Source organism: Monopterus albus, unplaced genomic scaffold (genome assembly GCF_001952655.1).
Source record: "Monopterus albus unplaced genomic scaffold, M_albus_1.0 scaffold439.1, whole genome shotgun sequence".
Classification (NCBI taxonomy): domain Eukaryota; kingdom Metazoa; phylum Chordata; class Actinopteri; order Synbranchiformes; family Synbranchidae; genus Monopterus; species Monopterus albus.
The window spans coordinates 114,208-134,417 of NW_018128319.1; the positions used below are offsets into that span (position 1 = coordinate 114,208).

At 45.4% G+C, this 20,210-nt stretch overlaps 2 protein-coding genes across 2 annotated transcripts in view; both read left to right on the forward strand.

Annotated features, from left to right (window-relative positions):
• Positions 1 to 1,774: 1,774 nt before the first annotated feature.
• On the forward strand, positions 1,775 to 12,093 carry LOC109952177 (MARVEL domain-containing protein 2-like). Its single transcript, XM_020587103.1, is given in 10 exon segments — positions 1,775 to 1,881; positions 3,843 to 3,905; positions 5,184 to 6,152; positions 6,395 to 6,520; positions 6,523 to 6,605; positions 7,258 to 7,293; positions 7,390 to 7,547; positions 7,821 to 7,992; positions 9,674 to 9,724; positions 10,449 to 12,093. Coding segments are annotated over 8 exon segments (1,698 nt in total). The 5' UTR covers positions 1,775 to 1,881; positions 3,843 to 3,905; positions 5,184 to 5,200; the 3' UTR covers positions 10,569 to 12,093.
• A 526-nt stretch (positions 12,094 to 12,619) lies between these two features.
• oclna (occludin a) overlaps positions 12,620 to 20,210 on the forward strand; it is an 8,790-nt gene continuing 1,199 nt past the window's right edge. The window contains 8 exon segments of the mRNA XM_020587098.1: positions 12,620 to 12,689; positions 13,312 to 13,401; positions 14,096 to 14,335; positions 14,337 to 14,715; positions 14,801 to 14,968; positions 16,628 to 16,755; positions 18,845 to 19,027; positions 19,973 to 20,144. Coding sequence (XP_020442754.1) covers positions 13,349 to 13,401; positions 14,096 to 14,335; positions 14,337 to 14,715; positions 14,801 to 14,968; positions 16,628 to 16,755; positions 18,845 to 19,027; positions 19,973 to 20,144 — 1,323 coding nt within the window. The 5' untranslated portion in view covers positions 12,620 to 12,689; positions 13,312 to 13,348.

A 20,210-nucleotide genomic window follows, 5' to 3' on the forward strand; every position in this document is an offset into this window, starting at 1 on the left:
ACTGCAGAGATGCCTTCAGATCAGTGGTAAATGCTTCAAACTGCCTTCTGGCTGCATTAAGAGCCAACGTTGGCTCTTTGAAGAAGTGTTTAGTTTAGTCTGAGATAAGAAACGCCACTTTAGACCCCTTGTGCACATGGTGCTGGCTGATGTTCACTAATAAAGATCTAAATTGGACTAAATAGGAAATAAATTCTAAAGATAAATTTATTAGGAACATTTGCTGATAGTTCTATTTTAACATGGAGTCGATCTGGTTTTAAGGTTTAGTCTTTACTACATTATGTTTGAGAGGTCAGTCACAATTAATTTCATTGTATTGTAGTTTATGAAGTAAGACAAAAGAAGAGGCCCCTGAATCTTAGTCTGGTCCCTCCCCTGGGACTAATTTGCCTCGGGAGACCCTACCAGAGGCTAATGCCCTGGACAGCACAGCTCCCAGGATCATTGGGACGTCTCCACCACGTTAAGGTGGCGATTCCAGGAGAAGCCCTGCCTGAAGCCCGGCCAGTAACCCCTGGTGGAGGGTTTGTTGGAGGCTGCACCAGGTGCCAGAACCCCCGCCAACTCTAGACTTCATTGTCAATATTTACAGTAATATAACGTATTAAATAGATCAAATGTACTTTCAGAGGACATTCTTACTCTACGTCATATCAAGATTATTTGATCACTTCATTTCAAAATACACAAACGCCACTAAAACCCTGATTGTTGTGCTGCTCTGGTAACCTCACTGTTTTACCTGGTGTGATACAGATGCTTTCATTTTAAAATTAGTTGTAAAATACTGTAACTCCCTCCTGTTGCCTGGAGCTGCACATCTGGTGGTCACCGGGCAGGGCTGCTCCATATGATCATGTGTTTTTGCACATTAAGTCTGTAGACCGTATTTAAAATGTCATGTATGTCACATGCTTGGTGCCACTGGCAAAGATATGTGGGCTGCTTCCATACGAATGTGACGTTTTGTTCAAAGGCTTTAATTTAACTCTTGATGCTCAATAAACTGAAATGTCTCAGAACATACAGTTAATAAACTTTAACATCCTCATTTTTCTAGTGTAGTCATTAGAAACAGCTGTTCAGGTAAAGATTAAGATACAACGTACTATTTTTATTTAGGATTTAAACCCTAATCTAGAGGCATTTCTAAACTTTAAATCACATTCCTACCACATCACCACAGCCTTAGGTCACTGGGAACCAGAGCAGTCCTGTCATTCAACATGTTTTCAGTGTCATACACTTGTATGTAAACGTAAAGTATCTTCGACTGTTCATCATATAATCAGCTCGACAGTACTTGCTAATCTGGTTTTCTGGAGAATTTTCTTGAATGTCTCATCAGATTGTTTTATTGTTTTTCCTTGTGTTCTTTACAGCTGCGGCTAATCGCAGTGAGTAACACTGGGACGACAAAATAAAAGAAAACGTGACAAATGCCCATCACACCATCCCATCCACAGTGACGACCTCACGTCAATGTTTTATTTGACTAAAAACACTTTTTATGGTTTAAAAATGGTTTCATCACAAGAAACAGTACGATTAAAGTAATGGATTATATACAAAACCAAAAACATAATCTATTTATAAAACGTGTCAGAGATGATGATTTTGTTTTTCTGATGCTATGTCTTGACTAGGTCTGTAATAATTTAATGATTGATTAGTTTTGTGATCCGACCGAAGGTGTGACACCTGGTTTTGTTACGGGCCGCGCGGTGACGCTTCAGTTGAGCCTCCGACAGGTACACTACCCCCTCTGTGTTCGGTGACGTCACAGGGATGGGCAGGTCACGTGGCTGTGTCCGAGGGAAACCTGCGGTTTGGTGAAATGGGACAGAGAAGGCAGGGAAAGGACGAGAAGCGACGAAGGTGAGTGACCTAGACTCTGGTTTTACGGCCTTATTGAACGTATCGAGCAGAGCCTACAGTTCACTGGTGGTTGGGGCCGGTTCGTTGTGACAAACGTCAGGTTTTATGTCGAAAAGTCGGCGGTAAACAGCCTAAGGTCGACACGTCGGGGGAGTTCGTCTGTTCGGTCGCGGCTGTTAGCGAAACCGGATCAGTAACAACCGTAGAAACTGTTAAAACGTCTCCGGGCCGAGCCCCCGGCTGTGAGCCAGCTGGAGGTCCACCGGGTGGGACTCGTTAGTCGTCTACGTCTACGTCTACTTTACTTTTCACGTCTCTTCGCTGCTGCTCCGCTACGTTTCATATACTTGAGTTTGTTATGGACACAAACCTCATGACGACCGGACCGTGTACAGGAGGATGTCGGTTTCTAAATCTACTGCCGCTGTAAACAAGTCGGTCACGGCCGAAGTTAAACTGTTGTTACCGAATAATTCAGCTTCTCACACCGTCGCAGTTAAAACAGGTGAACTTTAACCTCAAACAGCTGCCACAGTGAATCCAGCACCAGGAATATGAAGTAACTTTTTACAGTGTGGTACGGGAACAGCCAGAAGAACTTTTTACAGTGTGGTACGGGAACAGCCAGAAGAAGAAGAAGAAGAAGAAGAAGAACAAGCACTTTGAGTTTATCCGTGTGCTGTGTTATCACAGATCAGCTTCCTGATAACCTGAACAGGTGTGTGTCTGACTCCACCTGGTGCACTGTGAGCCCTCGTCCTGGTTTCTACTGGCACCCAGTCACAGAGTGGTGAGATGATGGTGTTCAGACTGGAGCCAGACTGGGCTTGTGGGTCAGGAGGTCACGGCCGTGGAGCAGCTGTCAGAGATCGGCCCAGTGACAGGACACCACCAGGAATGATCTCTAAACTGAATATCATTAAAGAGAAAAGCTGCCTTCTGCCTCAACCGATTGGGGCGAGTGGATAGAGGAGAGAGAAGAAAAGCAACAAGACACAACAATCAATCAAACACTGATCAGGTCGATGTGGCTGGGGACTGCTCGTCAGAGACGTAGAGCTCCAGGGCCAGAAAGGTACAGGGAGAGAGAGAGAGAGGAGACGCTACGAGGGGAGAGAGAGAGAGGAGACACAGTTATTCAAAGTGATTGTGTTCTTTTGTCATGTCAGTGGTATTTAGTTGTAGTCCTGATGTTTTAGTTTACCTTTCTGCAACACGCCCCCTCATGCACCTGTCCATCTATTTACACAGAAACACACCTGTAGTCTGGTCAAAACCATTTCGCTCCTTGTTCAGTTAGTAAGTCACCAGAAAGTCGATCAGTATTTTTGAAAATCACCAAGGCGCCAAGGTCAGCTAATAATCAGATGTGCCAAACATTTCTCTGCCCTTTTTGTTTGACCCATGTGGATTAAATATCTGTACGAGGCGACGCCACGGTCTCACCTCAGGGCCCGTTCTCTAGCTGGAGCTTTCTGACACATGGTCTTCATCAGCAGCTCTCATGGACGTTGTGTCCACCTTTCCATTACTCTGAGCACGTTCAAGTCTTTACATCCACGTTAAATTTCAAAGTTCATTTTGATTTCAGAACTCACTGGTCAGTTTATTAGGAACCCCTGTGTCAGACTGAGTCCGTCTGATCCACCAGTGCTGCATTGGATCCTCCTCCATGAAGGCGATGATGCTCAGGTTGTGTTCAGACTGTTTCTCAGAGGTTCACCTGTGCGGTCACTGTGGAGGCTGCAGGTTGTGCTGCCGTTCAGCTTTGCTGCGTTAGTTTGTCCGCCCCGCTTACATCACCATACTGAACAACAGAGACCTCTGTGTGTAACACTGCACAGCCTCCAGCCTCACGCAGCTGAAGCCGCTCACACAAAACAGGAACCAAACGTCCCTTTGGGCAGTTGAGAGCATCCAGGTCGCTCCATCGTCACATCCTACCATCTTTGTCTTTACAGGTGATTCCTGGACTCACTGTACGTACGTTCATACCAGGTTTGCATTCTGCCCTGCCAGCCAATGTAAGTGGTGTTGAGTGACTGCCTGTGAAAGAGGTACTGATGCACACTTCATATTTTATAATCTCTTGAGATCAGATGGGCTTTTGAGGGCTGACTGGCTGTAAGAATGTATTTGTGTGCTGCCAACAACAGACACCGGTAAGTTGAGCTTGTGGACACAACACGTGCGCTGTTATTGTTACAGCGGCAGGGGAGTTCGACCTGCTCCTGATTTGGTTGCAGCACAGAAATGCATTCTTGACTCAGCGTGCATGGAGGATGCTGGGATATAAGGTCTGTGTGGTGGCCTGAGGAACTGGGGGTTGGCTGTGTGTGTTGGGTACTGCTGCCTGTAGGGGGACATGATCTGGCATGAACGATACTGTTGAATGTCCAGAGTTTAGTTCATCTTTTGGCTTCTTCCTTTATATTTCCTCTTCCTTTGTCAGCTGAGTTCTGTCTTAGTGATTATAAATGGTGACAATATGACGTGACGGGTCATTGTGAGAAGATAACTGAATTGTTTAATAATTCATTTATTTACAAGCAAAAATGCCAGAAGGTTCCAGCCTCTCGGATTCCTTGTTCTGTTTCCTTATTATTGTAAGATAAACATTTTTGTTTTAGACTGTTGGTCAGACAAACAGGAACATGGGGGGGTCCTTTTATTTTAAAACTGTTTTCTATACAATAAGATAAAAACATTCATTGGAGCTCCGGCGTAATCCTTTATTGTACTAACATTTGTCAATGAATTTGACTGATCACATGATGCAGCAGCACGTTAAGAAAACAAACTAAATGACAAAGTTTGCTAAGAACAATACTGGTCTTATGTTTAGACTGAAAAACAGCTGCTTTGGAATCGAGGCGGTTCAGTATAGGTAACTAGTGGCAAACACATTAAAACCAGAGCTTCATCAGTCAGACACTTTATTTGTGCCACAACTGAATCATTTAAAATACACGAGTTAAAATGAAAACGGTACTCGGCCATATTCTAAAGTTTTGATCTGTCGATTCTTAAATCATCGATTATTCTTCTGGTTTATTAAACATCAGATGATGAGTCCTCTGCAGAGGACATCTTTAAAAGTCCTGTATTGTCCAACCAACAGTCGAACACCCAGAGGTTCTGATCATCCTCACACTGGAGAAGCTGGAACCAGAGAAGGTTTTGGTTCTTGGCCTGATAAGTGGACTCGATCACTGAAATCAGTTATTAAGTGTTGGAAATCAGTTTTTTGTCAGTAAACTAACTGTGAAGGCAGCATCTTAAGAACGTGTGTGTTCTCTCAGGGACCATCACCATCCTCATGTCCAACGGACGAGGCTTATACGGACGCACTGAGCGAGACCGCCAGGCGCCCTACTATGACCAAGTACCACAAGGCTCCCTACCCCGACAGAGCTCCTACGATCCACTGCCGCTGAGAGAGCAGAGAGCGCATCGACTGGCTCAGAGCGCCGACCCGCTCCCACCCCCGCCTCTGCCAGACCAGCCACCCGTCGGCCCAGAGTTTGATCCCAGCGGCCCTGAAGACCACCCGCCGGAGCCCGACCCCGCCATTGACATCAAACCTGTCCACCGCTTCATCCCGGAATCATGGAAGAGCTTCTTCAGAGGGAGTAACAACAGCAGCAGCAGCAAGCCGTGGTCCATGCCCACCTCCTCTAACAACACCAACAATACGACAGAGGGGGTGCGCTGCTCACCTCCACACTCCCCCTCTGTTCCCGGCTCGTACCGGGATCCCTATGGCGGCTCGGGCGGCAGCTACAACTCGGGAAAGGAGCTTCTGGAACTACAAGGCGCCCCGGAGTCTGGCTCAGGGCGCACCTACCGCACTGCTCTAACCTACAGCGAGCGGGTGGAGGAATACCATCAGCGCTACGCCTACATGAAGTCCTGGGCGGGGCTGCTGAGGATTCTGGGCTGCGTGGAGCTCCTGCTGGGGGCAGCTGTGTTTGCCTGCGTCTGTGCTTACGTCCACAAAGACAACGAGTGGTTCAACATGTTCGGATACTCATCTCCTGGAAGTGCATATGGAGGAGCTTACTACGGCGCCGGCACAGGCGGGGCCTACTACACCGGCCCCAAGACCCCGTTTGTGTTGGTGGTGGCAGGGCTGGTCTGGGTGGTGACCGTGATCATGCTAGTGCTGGGGATGACCATGTACTACCGCACCATCCTGCTGGACTCCAACTGGTGGCCTCTGACTGAGTTTACCATCAACCTGGCGCTGGCCGTGCTCTACATGGCAGCAGGTCGGTAACACAGCTACACGCACTGAACACTTCCTGACTCGTCCCCGGTGCTGGGTTTCATTTGTCCAGGTTTTACAGTATTTACTTGTCAACACTCTGAATATTGTAAATGTCACGTTTGATGCTTTGAGCAAAAACAAAGTCTGTTCAGCCCCATATTATTATTATTGAGGTGGCGTCAGACATCGCCGAGGCCGATGCCTAGACACCACACTGCAGTGTGTTTGTTTTTTGTTTACCAGGCGTTGTGTATGTGAACGACACAACCCGCGGAGGGCTCTGCTACTACCCCATCTTCAACAATGGCATCAACGGGGCCTTCTGCAGGACAGAGGCAGGCCAGACTGCCGCCATTATCTTCCTCTTTGTCTGGTTTACCTCATTGGAGCCTTGGTCTGTCTCAAGATGTGGAGACACGAGGCTGCGCGCAGGTACCGGGAGAGGTATGCGCAGGTGAGCCCTCAGCTTTGTTTGTGTTTGGTTTATAGGGCCTGGTATCTTCTGAACTCCTGAGTGATTGTTTCAACATCGTCTGGCTTGACATCAGGCTGTTGCTGTAAACACGTTAGCGGACAGACGCGCTGCAGAGCAACAGAAACCACATCAGTTCAGAGGCTTACAGCTGTGTCATGGAGTCTGAGAGTGTACCTGTGCTGGAGGGAGGGGGGGTGCACGCACAGTCTAGGTCTTACTATGCTGTTTGTGTCGTGCACGCTGTGCACCGTGTGGCGTTTGTGTTTTGGCCTCGTAGAGGAGTAGTTGACCATTTTAGGACGTCCTGGTGCATAAACCACAGCTCGATGCATTTACACTTAGGTTTATACACGACTTTAACAGTATAGAACCTTTACTGAGTGTTAAAGGTGCTAGTGTGTGTATTTTTGGACAGAGCCAGGCTCCCCGCGTCGTCTCCCCGCGTCATCTCCTCGTGTTTCCAGTCTAAACTAAAAGTCTGTCTTGTCTGTAGCTTCATGTTTATAGATGAGAGTATTCACTGTGCTTTCCTTTAACTCTTAGAGAAAGTAAAGGAGCTGCTTTGTTCAAAAGTGAGTCATAATTATTATCTACATGCTTGGTTATATGTTTGTGTGTTGTACATACACAGATGCAGCCCTCTGATTTGCAAGCTGCACAGTCACTGGTGAGCATTTTGTAGCACAAACCCTAATACAAATTAAACCAAGCTGCCATTCTTGTCCTTTTAAAGTATTTTAATCGGTTTCTGTTGCTGTGTCAGATTGTTCCAGCTCCTGCTTCCAAAGCTCCAGAACAGGTCCAAGGCTCCGCGGTCGCTCCCATCCAGGCTGCTCCAAAACCAGTTCCAGCCAAGGTTTTGCAGGGAGCTATACCATCGGGACACATTCCAAAACCCGTCATTGTGGCCGACTACATCGCGTAAGTCCTGCTAAAAACACAGTGTGTTGTATATCAGACTGTAGTAGAGCTTTGCACATCTCACAGTAGCTGCTTCTGCTAACGTGTACTTTCAAACTAATCTGAAATTTGCTAGATCGAGTTTGACCCTGTTACAAACCTTTTCTAGGTGAGACTTAAAGAAAGGTGCTTGGATTCTGCTGCCACCTGTAGCCTCTGCTCTGACACACACACACCTGACTACACTGAAACACTAATGTTAATGAAGCGTGACCCTGTTCCTTCATCCTGCAGGAAGTACCCACCGATCCGGTCAGATGAAGAGCGGGACCAGTACCGAGCCGTGTTCAACGACCAGTATGCAGAGTACAAAGACCTCCACGCAGACATGCAGGCTACCCTCAAGAAGTTCGATGAGATGGACGCTATGATGCGCAGTCTGCCGCAGCACCCGAGCAGCCAGATGGTGATCGCTCACACACATCTCTAACGTCAACATCATACTGACAGTGACCTTCACTTTCTCTTTGTACCTTCTGTCATGACTTGTCTTCCACTCTCTCCATCCCTGAGTCGCTGCAGGGCTGAAAGGTTCACACGCACGCGCACACACACACAGGACAGTTGGGTTTTATCTCTTTTGCCTGACGGTGCATCTTTTGGTTCTAAAGCCGGTTTTGTGTCCAGTTTCACTTGTTTGTTCTCAGATCTAGCTGCTGTTTAAAGGTGCATTCCACTGATTTATTGTGTGAAGATCACTTTACTTGTTGTGAGGAGCAGCTGCTGCTCAGCCTGTATTCATATGACCTGAGGCTGTGGAGGAGCTTCTTAGCTCTGACTGAATAATCCTGGTTATGTCTCAGGGTGTCTCCGTTTGGGTTTGAGACATTTTTAACATAACGTCTGCGTTACCAGCTGAAGGCGTGGCGACCAAAACACATTCTGTCACTTGGTGGGGAAGGTCTAACAAAAGATGCACTGGAGTTGCATTATGGGAATTGTAGGAACCAATGTTTTGGAGTTTAACCATGTTAGGGACTAAAGGTCTGGTCAAAGTTTAGTCTCAAATACTGTTGTGTTTTTATTGTAAGGGGGGGGGGGTTACACAATTGCAGGAGGAGCCTTTCAGAATCTGAATATGCTTTACTCACTATTATGTTCATATTTCACATGAACAGATTAGAGAATATTTGCACTTGATGCAGCAAGGTTTTATCGTGCATGTGTACCGTTTGGTATTTTGGTGACTCGCTGTGTGGAGGAAGGAGAGACACCGAGGGCGGCTGTCACTGGTAATCTGGCAGCGTTTTGCACTTCTGATGTCGAGCTACATGTTACGTCCACTGTGTGCTGTAGGCAGCTGTGCATTTATCACGGTGCAGTGATGCGTTTTGATTTAACACAGTATTAAAATGACTTTCCTCTAGCGTCACCAGGAGGTTGGCATTGTTTTCAGTGAGATGTCTGTTCGACGGATGGTCATGATCACATCAACAGCGTAACACCCGCAGTCAGCTGATCTGCTGAGGTTTGACACAAGGCAAACTTCTCAATAAGATTCTGAATTATGAAGAAATATAACCGTGACATTATGTTATCACCTTTTGGCAGCTACGTCCTGCCCACATCAGACCAGTGAGAAATCATTCTGTGCAAGCGCCCTCACATGGCGCATGCAGCGCGTTTGCAAAGTGCCCAGTTTCCCAGTGTTCTGAGCGGCCGTGCCTCCACCAGCCACACAGATACAGTGCAGCACCACAGTCACAGCGAACTGGGCGGTGCTTTGATGGACAACACTTAGTGCCCCTTCAGTCTGATTCTGTGCGTGGCTCGTGCTCAGACGTAAACTCTGGACCGATTCCACCAGTGTTTGGTTGGAGGCGAGCGCTGAGGAAGCGCTTTGGGCTGACGCTGACTGCGTCTGGAATATTGCATTCAGCCTTTCTGTTGTTCCCCATCCTGTAACTTCCTCTGTTTGCATTTCCTGTTCCCACGGCGTTTCCCCTCCACCCACTAATTCCTTCCCTGCTCCAGCATGAGGGCAGATTTTCACAGCGTCTTTGGTCTAAATGTCATGTTAAATGGTTGTACTGTCTTTAATCAGGTGATCTGCTGTAAGTTTAAAACTGTCTCTCTCTTTTTTGTAGGAGGTCGAGCGCATTAACAAAATCCTTCAGGAATACCAGAGGAAGAAAAATGTGAGCGTGTTGTCAGTGTTTTCTCTCAGCCTGCTGCTTCTGTTAGTTAACGTAGCACTTTCCCTCTAGAGACACGAGGTTCAGTGTCATGTCTGTCAGTGAAGTCGTCTTCCACACACATAATAAATCTCCTATTATGATAGATTAAAGGAGAAATCTGCTGTTGTTTTTGGTTGATGTTAAAATCCCATGAAAAGATGACAACTGTGTGTCAGTCGAACTCTCTGGACTTCCTGAGCTCCCTGCCCTGACTGTGCCTCCCAGTCCTAAGCCCACTGGTTTGTGTATAGTTTCATCTTGATAATTTCCTAAAGCAGTTGCTCACTGTGATTTCAAACAGGAGGAATCAGTGGGGGATGTTTTCAGCAGTGGATGAATCCACATTTGATTTTTAAGGGTTTGTGGCAGCAGGACGGTCTATGTGGGACAGAGCGTCTGGACACAGTGGAGCTCTGTGGCTCAGGGAGGAGACAGATCAGGCTGTGATACACACACAGGACGTGGTGGTGGTGTGAAATCACCGTTTGTCTTTCCATGGGACAAAAAGTATCACCATCAGTATTCCTTAACAGTAGTAGTAGTAGTCATCGAAGCAGCTGCTGCTGAACAGCAGAAGAAATTCAATTTAAATAAACATTAAAGTGACTAGTTTCCTTGGTTTTTCTGAAAATAAGAGCTGAAGTTGATGTTTATTCCTGTCTGTGTTTGCACTCTACCACCCCAGGACCCTACTGTCCTCGAGAAGAAGGAGCGCTGTGACTACCTGAAGAACAAACTGTCTCATATCAAGCAGAGGATCCAAGAATATGACAAAGTCATGGAGTGGAACGACGGATACACCTAAACATCGGTGGCTTCTCTGCCCCAGAAGACCACGGGACACGAGTACTGTTGACAGCTGAGCAGTCCTTGAGGTGGAAAGGCATTTTAACTGGCGCCATCAGGACTACGAAGAGGACTTCCTGCTTTGTCTTTCAAATCTGCATCAAAGTTGTCTAACAGCAGTTTGTTTGTGTGTGTTTGTTAAAGGCACCGGTAGAACATTTTATACTTAAAGGTATAGTTCAACATTTTGGGAAACATGCTTTTTGGCTTCACTGGTGGAGAATTACATGATAAAATCAACACTACTGTTGTATCTGTAGGATAAATATGAAGCCAAGTCCACTATCCAGTTAGCTTAGCACACAGATGAGGGGGAACAGCTAGCTTGACTGTAGCTGTAGCAGGTTCCACCTTTAAAGATCATCAGGATTATTTTTCTTAGAAATAGTCCAACACGTTAATTAGAAGTATTTGTTGTTGCACTTACAAACAAAATATGAACTGATAGTGATCGGCCCCACAGGCGGTCGGGCTACCTGTTTCCACCTGTATGCTAAGCTAACCAGCTGCTGCTTCATATTGACAAAAGGAAAACAAATTAGCACATTTCCCAACTTGTCAAACTGTTCCCCTTAAACTTGTCTGATATGCAAAGACCTGACACTCTGTGATACTGTGATTGTAGCTGAGGCTTAACGCTGGTTTCTGATGTGAATGATTTCCTGTCATCAGTGGGACATGAGAGGACAGAGAAGTATAAAATATGCAGCACAGTTTCCGTCTGGCTCTGCGCCTCGTTACACTTGTCATGTTTGTTGGTTTTCTGCTTTTCCAGATGATGAAAACCACCATTTGTCAGGAGGTAACCCATCATACCGGCTGTGACCATGCATCGTTTTTATTGCACACTGCTTTTTTTTATATGCAACTGTTTACCTGAATCTGGAAATGTGCCTGTTTAGTGGCATTATAAATGCTGTATGCATATTTTGTAACACTTGTGACTTTGTTCTGCCATTTCAAAGATTAAATATTTTGTATTATGCCACTGTCAAAATATGTCCATTATCTTCTTTACACCACTGTAAAATCAGATCTCTAATGGAAAAGCTGTTGTAATGTCTGCCTTCTAATGTTAGATGATATAATTGCAAACATTTTGCTGTAAGTGTCCACGTTCTGTCTTAATCTGGTGCTTTCTGTTCTCAGAATACACTTTTGCTTATGCACTGACAGTTTGGTCTTTTTCTTTGTTTGGGCAGCTTCTTTCACTGGAAGAGAAAGTGCATTGTTTGCACCGTTTGTTGCTGTCGATGCTGCTGTTAATACAGCTTATTTTGTTATATTGCACAGCCTTATGCTGGTTTACTGTTTGCACACTGGGAGCCGATGTACCTGAGTCAAATTCCTCCTGTGTCCTTCCCACCTGGCCAATGAAGCAGATTCTGATTCTGAACATCCCAGAATCTAGCTCAGGTTTCTGAAAAGTGAAACTATTTGTTCTTTAATGTCATAAGATATTATTACTAATTAAACAGAAGCATAACGTCCAGTTTTATCAGCTGATTGGTGGCAAATGAAAAGTTTAATGGTGTATTTCTTTTGCGCTCAACTTGAAATATTTAAATAAAAGTATATTTTTGACTTGACTGATAATTTTACTACATTTTGTCAGTGTTGGGACTCGGTGCTAAGGCAGTGCTAGGTTTTCTGACACATTAAGAGCATTAATAAGATTGATTGTTTTTATATTGTGTTGTTTCCTGTGCCTAGCTCTCCCGGGCTGACGTCATTGACGCTGCAGGTGTTGTAGTGAGCCACAGGTAAAAGCCCAGCTGTGGACGACACCTGTGTCTGGCCTCCTGTCTTTACTGGGAGGTCCCCAGGATGTCTCCATGAAGACGGACTCGGAGACGACTTGTCTTGTTTTGTCCGGTAATGTGACACCTGTGCGTGGGGGCGGAGCTTAGTTGACGGCGAGCTGAGCTCTAGGTGTGGCACGGACTGTTTTTTGTCAACAGCGGCAGTTTCAGGTGAGACAGAGGAGACGACTCTGCGACAGGTGAGTGTGTCGGCTTGTGTTTGAGGGAGTTGGACTTTAATGTTGAAATAGCGTGTTACCTGTCGCAGCAATAGACAGGTGAGTTTTAGTTTAAAATCAGTTATCTTTTTTAAATAAAGGGACTGAGGATACACGTGTTAACGGCGCGGTAAGGTTGGAAGTGGCCTATATTTATTAGGAAGAAAGAGAAACACTTGTGGTTTTATAGCTGTTATGATTGTGACTTTAAAACAGATTAGCGTTAGATCCCAAAGCTTGGGAGCGGATTGTGGAGGAACTCGATTCTGATCCTATTGTGTTTGTGTTCATCTGAACCTGACTTTACCTGTTACAGCTTCCTCCCGATTAAAGATCCACCCTTTATACAAATGTGACACACTGCTGCTAAATCTGACACAGAAAGTTGCTGTGAACACTGGGAATTCTGTGTTAATTGGTTTGAAAGAAAAACAATCATCAATAAATTCATGTTTAAAGCTAAAATGCCAAGCGGTCTCTGGTTCCAGCCTCCTTAATGTGGATTTATTTTTTAATGTTATTTTATTTATGTGATAGTTCAGACCAGAGACACTTTGGACTTCAGGAGATCGTCCCCTTTTCTGGTTTTCTCCAGACCAAAATGATTAATGGAGAAAATAAACTGCAGATGAATCAGTAAAGAAGATCATCATTGGTATTAACAGCTGAAACCTTCTTCCAGATTCTGGCCTCAGCAGCAGTCAGTGGATCCAGCAGCCATGTCCTCCAGGCCCAAAGGGAGTCCACCTCCCTACGAGTTTGATCATGCGAAGTGAGTTTCTGTTGATGATTTTACAGTAAACCCTGGTGTCATTGATCAGTTTGCATGGTTCAGATATTCACTGAGCTCAAGCTCATCACACTGTGTATACGAACAACAAGAGGCCACAGTCATTTGTTGTGCTGAAATGGATCATTACCAAATGCTGATCGTTGAGCATTAAATGCCACAGAGTTTAAAGGGTTTTACAGTTTGATGTGGTTTGAATTTCCCTCCCTTACGTCTTTAGGAGGCAGTTTAAGTTTTAAAATCTCAGAAACAAGATTTATTTTGTCTGGACTCAGAGATTCAAGTTTCAGTGGCACATCTGAGAGAACGTAACCAGACAGACGTGGGATAGATGTGTTTATTCTTCAAACTGATTTTTTTTTTATGCTAACATGACCAACTGACTTTAAAGCTTGTATTGTAAACAATATACATTATATTGTGTAATGCAATAGAGTAGTCTTTAAAAATACTGGACACTTTAATTCCATTTAGATAAAATGTTGAAATCAAATTTTTGACATTACACAGCTTGAAATTACCTCCTGGACATTTTAAACATTTCAAACCACATAAAATAAGAAAAACAACATTTTGTTGCAGTAGAGTTTTGTTGGTTTCCACGTGGCTTCCTGTTTTGTGGATTCTAATCCTCACCCGGGTCATTTCTGCATGTTTCTTCTGTCCCTCTGTTCAGCGCCGCCCCTTCCCAGCCGGCCTACTCTTACTACGCAGATGACGAGTTCCAGCATTTCTACCGCTGGACGTCTCCGCCAGGCATCATCAGGATCATGGCCGTCCTGGTCATTGTGATGTGCGTAGCTATATTTGCTTGTGTCGCCTCCACGCTGGCTTGGGACGCTCAGGGAGCCCTGGCTGGCTTTGGCATCGGGTCCGGCAGCAGCTACGGGTCAGCTTATGGTGGGATGTACAGTGGCGGGGGGGGGAGGGCTGGGGGACGGGAACCTGGGGGGAAACTACAATGACCCTCGCTCAGCCAAAGGATTTATCATTGCCATGGCAGGCATCATCTTCATCGCCTGCCTGGCCATCTTCATCATCATCGTTTCCCACCAGAGCATTTCAGAGGCCAAGAAGTTCTACCTGGCAGTGATTATCATCTGCGCCATCCTAGCACTGCTGATACTGGTGGCCTCCATAGTGTATCTGATGGCAGTGAACCCCATGGCTCAGTCTACCGGGTCGGTCTACGGCATACAAATCGCTGCCATGTGCTCCCAGTTCCAGCAGCAACAGCCATCAGGAGTATTCGTCAACCAGTACCTCTACCACTACTGTGTGCTGGAGCCACAAGAGGTGAGCACACACTCCACTTGCATGTCTGTACCACCACTGGAGGATCCGTTCTGTTTGTAACCCAGTGTGTCTTCTCTCGTTTCAGGCCATCGCCGCGGTGATGGGGTTCCTGGTCGCCGCCGCTCTGATCGTCATGCTTGTCTTCGCCGTGAAGACTCGCCAGAAAATCCAGTACTTCGGCAAGAGCAACATTTTGTGGAGGAAAGTGAAGGTGATCGACGAGACTGACGCTCCTCAGGGTGTAGAGGACTGGGTGAGTGGCAGTGTGTTGTTCACTGAACTTGACTCGGGCTGTGAAGAGCAATGCAAACACTGTGGCTGTTGCTTCTACACTGTGAGGATTTGATGCTTTTCTCTCTGTTGGATCATTTTAAACAGTCGGTTGCACAAAACAAGACGTGAGCACTGTACTTTGGACTCTTTGACATTTCACAGACTGAGAAAGCAGCAGGTAACACAGGGTTTTTATTCACCCTGCTCCCCTCCTGTACACACGGAGGTGATGACATGAAAGCCTGTCATAACTGATTTTGATCATTCTGTTTATTCAATGTGGTTGATGTGAGAGGGGCTGCTGGTCTGGTCTGGTCACACGCTCACCAAACATTTGCTGTTCATAGCTTCTGTAATGTTCATCAAATAATAATAACTTTGTTTATACAGGACTTTTCAAAACACAGTTAGAAGATGTTTCAAAACGGAAACAACACAGAAGGCTAGAAGTGGGCAGTTAGATTAGATATGTAGACATGGGGTGTCTTCTGGTCCAAAGGTCCCTGGGGAAGACGCCAAGCTCCACGTTGCTCCCTGTGGCCAGATCTGCCATCAGTGTGTGAACGGGAGGCAACAACTGTAAAGGACTTTGTTGACTAAGACCAGTGCTATTGTAGTGCAGCTTATTTACCACGTTAATATGGAATAAAACCATGAAATCACTCTAGATAAAAGCAGTAAAACCACAGAAACAACAGTGGCAATGAAAACATAGGACGAGGTTAGAAATTAGACGCTGTAAAGCTGATGCTGTGGAGGGGTAAGCTAAACAGAAGCCTGAAACGAGTGTTTGTGAAACGCAGCGAGTCTGGTTCAGCTGAAGTGGTCCGACCAGTTTGGAGACACTCACCTGTTTGTCAGCGGGGGAGGGGAAGCGCAGGGCGAAAAGCTCCTGTTTTCCTCTGTGCTTGGTTTCAAGGTGTGGCCTGTACACAGCCGAGGTTTCTGTCTCATACAGGCGTGTTGTGAGGTGGGGAAGACTCCAGCAGTAGGTGGCCGCACTCTTCTCTGTCAGCACGTTCAAGGGTTTAAAACCCAGTCGGCACATTTCATGATGAATCACGGTTCCAAAGCTATTTTCAGAAATGTTTTGCAACAGCTCTCATCTGACCTACCCTAGTTAGTAGACATGAGTGAGTGAGTCACTTTGTTCACAGTTGGAAGTCCTGCTGACAATCAGCACAGAGCCCTTGTTTACTGCAAAGCAGTGAAGAGGAAGGTCCGACGCTAAAGCATCCAGCCCACCAGTTAGCAGACAGAGAACACTCCAACAAAAACATGATATGGGGAACCGGGGCCAGTCTGTGAGAGCTGGCTGTGGACACCCACAGCATGTGCACACGTAGGCTGCTGCTCGGAGGGGTGCAGCAGTTAAGTCACGTACCTTCAGAGGACAAGTCTGTGCAGACCTTCATACCCGAGTTCAAAATCAAAATACACTAAATATACATCAGATGTTCACATCTGAGTCGTTGGATGAGCACACGTGGAATTAGAAACTAAAATGATCATTGGTTTTCAGAATTATTGTCCATAATTTATTTGTCAGTTGCATAACTACCTGATTTTTTGCAACTCTAACTTTTTAATGCTGTTTGAATATATGTTGCTAATGTGTGCAATGGTTTTTCTCCTGAAGGTGAACAACGTGTCTGTTCCCCCTGACGAGGTCCCGATGTCCGAATACCCCGAGAACCTACGAGGCTCCAGGAGTCACCTGGATGACGACAGCTACTATGACAAACCCCCCTACAGCTACAGCCCTCAGTGAGTCCACTGCACCGATCATCAGGAGTATAAACATACACTATCATGATGATTTTGTTTTTTATTCATCTAAATCTGCAAAGTAACTAGTAAGTAAAGACTCAAACAAATGTAGTGCAGTAGAAAATACAATACCTGCCTCAGATGGAGTGGAGTGGCAGAAAATGGAAGTGCTTAAGTACAAGTACCGCAAAATGTACTTGATTACTTCCACTTCTAGGTAAAAGTAGCAATATCAAAATAAATATAAGTACCTCAACACTGGGCCCAAGTCCAGACACACAGATCTGTTTACCTGCCTGGTGGTTAAGTGTGCCTTTGGACAGCATCGTCCCACAATGCAAAGCAGTGAAGAAATGACGGATCCACTTGCAGGTGCACAGAAATAAAACGAGTTTAACAGCAGGTTACATTTCTAAACAAGACTGGCGAGGACAAAAGCAACACAGGTGTGCAGCAGACCACACCCCAATCCAGGTGACACCTGACAGGCAGGTGAGGGGACAGAAGCCACTTCTAACTTTGTTTGAATCGTGATCCATGCCTGTGCTGAATTGGGTCAGTGTTATGATCTATGACAGCTCTGGACAGGTTCTCTTCACACTGCTGCAGCTGGAAAACCACCTGGAACTTGTTCTTATGCAGAAATATGGGACAAAGGCACTGATGCTGTTTTCTCTGGATGGACATCATTCAGCAGACACTAGGCTGTGTCCCCGTACCCGACTACATAACTAACTCTGTACAGCTTTAGCAGTTAGACATCAGCAAAGTTTTCCATCCTAGGTTAACAGGAAACGACCAGTGGGTGTTGTTGGTCTTTGGTTCTTGTTACCATTGCTAACTCTGAGAGACGAGACAGTCCAAGTAACTTCAAAACAGTGCTGATTTATTCAAAGGATCACAGGTAAAATTAACATTACACGCTCAGGTATCTTGCACCTCCAAACTGCTCGCAGGCAGATGTAAGATGAAAGACCCTGAACCCACCAGGCCTATATATTATATCACTTTGGTTGGGCTAGCCCCATATTACACAGAAACGTCAACCGAGACGTCTCTGTTGCCAGCTTTGCAGCTGGCCATAGCAGTAGTCAAAACATGAAGCAAATCAATGTGTGTGTGTGTGTCTGTTGATTAAGTGGTGTGTAACTAAAAACATTCTCACACGACCTCTAGTAACATGTCGTGTCTTAAACATAAGAACATATTATGGCTAAGGCTACAGTTCTACACGTCATAATAATAATATTAAACACCCTGTCTGCTGACAGTCATCAACTCTTCTCTCTAGTTATCCTTGACCAGATGTACCCTGTAGAAACTCATAAGCATGACTAAGCATTTAACAGTCTAACTAGACATCCTATCTCCACTAAACATTTCTAATACATAAAGTATCTATCCAATTTCTATCTGACTAACCCTACCTAACAGTGTGATGTTCAATGTCAGTCAAACTTCACAGAGCTACTCAAACTTTTTCCAAGACTTCATACTTATGTTTCGCCGCTTACAGTTTATTTGCCTCCATTTCTTTATGCAATGGACTGAGTGAACAGCACACTCCCAAATCAACCTTACTAGTGTGAACACATTCCAAACCAGATGAGAGTTGGTATCTGGGACATTGTGCAACACCTTCTTAGATTCACCTACATTAAAGCTGCAACTAAAATGTGTTGTCAAATAATCTGCCCACACGTCTCAAAGACCAGAGAATATTTGGTATTTTTACATAAAAAAAATATGTAAATGATTGATTGTCTGAATAATTTCTGGCTAATTGTTCCAGCACAAGTCTCAACATGACGTGCCCTTTAAAGCATTCAGCACTGAAACTACATGAAATACTTTAGTGCTGAGGAGGAAACGGATTCCTGGGTGAAGCAGAGTCTGCTGATGCAGACAGGCTGCGTTTCACTTCCTCCTACGTCATGGATATGGGGGGGACACTGGAAGCTGCCCTACATAACTAATAGGGTTCATTGACACTGTTCTCGTTCTGTAGTTTTACAGTAGCAACAACTTTGTTCATTGCTGTTTAGATGTTCTGTGAAATACCCAAACACTAACTGTCGTTCCTCAGGCCTCTGGTAGAAGAGAACCGGCCTTTGCAGAACGGGGCTCCCTACAGCAGTGCGTCGGAGACGGCCAGCTCCATTGGAAAGCCCAAAAAGAGACGTGCGGGTCGGCCGCGTCGCGCTGATGGACACGACGACACCGACTACAACTCGTCTGGAGACGAGCTGGACGACAACGACTTTGACAGGTAGAAGGGAAGAAGAGACGAGTCTTACTCTCACAATTCAGATTCTTTACTTTAGTATCAGTAGAAATGTCCCAGGGTGAAAATCAGCAACATGTGGTTCTACAATCTAAAGTAAAAGGCAGAGTTTCACTATGTAACACTGACCATGTCACTAGGGCTGTGACGGGATCTCGTTCTCGCGATATCCTCACTTAGTGAGGCTGGCTAAGCTAACGTTAGCAGGCTACCTATAGCATGGATGTATGTGGACAAACCTAATGCTGGTTCATAAACTCTGATGCTGAATGTTTGACCCTTCGGTCCAGGGAATATAAAAAAAACACACACATGGGAAAGCTGATCAGTCCGACCAGTTAATGATCCAGTTGATTCATTTGAAACATTTATTGGTTTCAACCAGTGCTGATGAAGCAGCAATAGGAGGTCAGGGAGACAGATGTAGGAGGAGGGCAGCGAGGTAGAGCTGATTGGTTTTATTGAGTGATCATATTTTGTTTTGCATTGCAAAGTGAGTCCTAAAAGTCTTGGCCGCCTGTCATTGGATTATTTCATCCTGTTTCTGAAGGAAAACTGTGACGTTTCACGGCTGTGTGAGAATCCTACTGTCAGCTTTTCTAGAAGATTCATGAAAATCTGAGACTTCTATTAAAACAGGTTAAAATGATCTAATCACTCTGACAGTTTCACTCGTTACAAGACTCGGACACAAATTACTTGGTAAGATCTGTTTTACAGTGATTGCACTGTGTAAAACTGGCAAAGTAGATCAAGCGAACAGATAAATGTAGTGAAGTAAAAAGTACAATACTGCTCTGAAAAGTTGTACCAAGTGGAAACACTCAGGCAGAATGTTTGTGTAAATGTACTTGGTACTTTGGACCCCTGGACCCCTGGTCTTTTGGGTTAAGAAGACATGTTTTTTCATTACTTCCTCTTGTTTTCTAGTGAATTTCCTCCAATAGAAAATGAGCAGGAGCGCACAGACTACAGGCGTGAATTTGACCGGGAACACCAGGAGTACAAGGACCTGCAGGCCGAGCTGGATGCCATCAATAAGAACCTGTCAGAGGTCGACAAAGAGCTGGACGAGCTGGAGGAGGGAAGCCCTCAGTACCAGGTCAGAGCAGACGGGAATCAGAGGCGATTTCTGTTGGATGGATATTATCACCCTGATTTGTGTGCA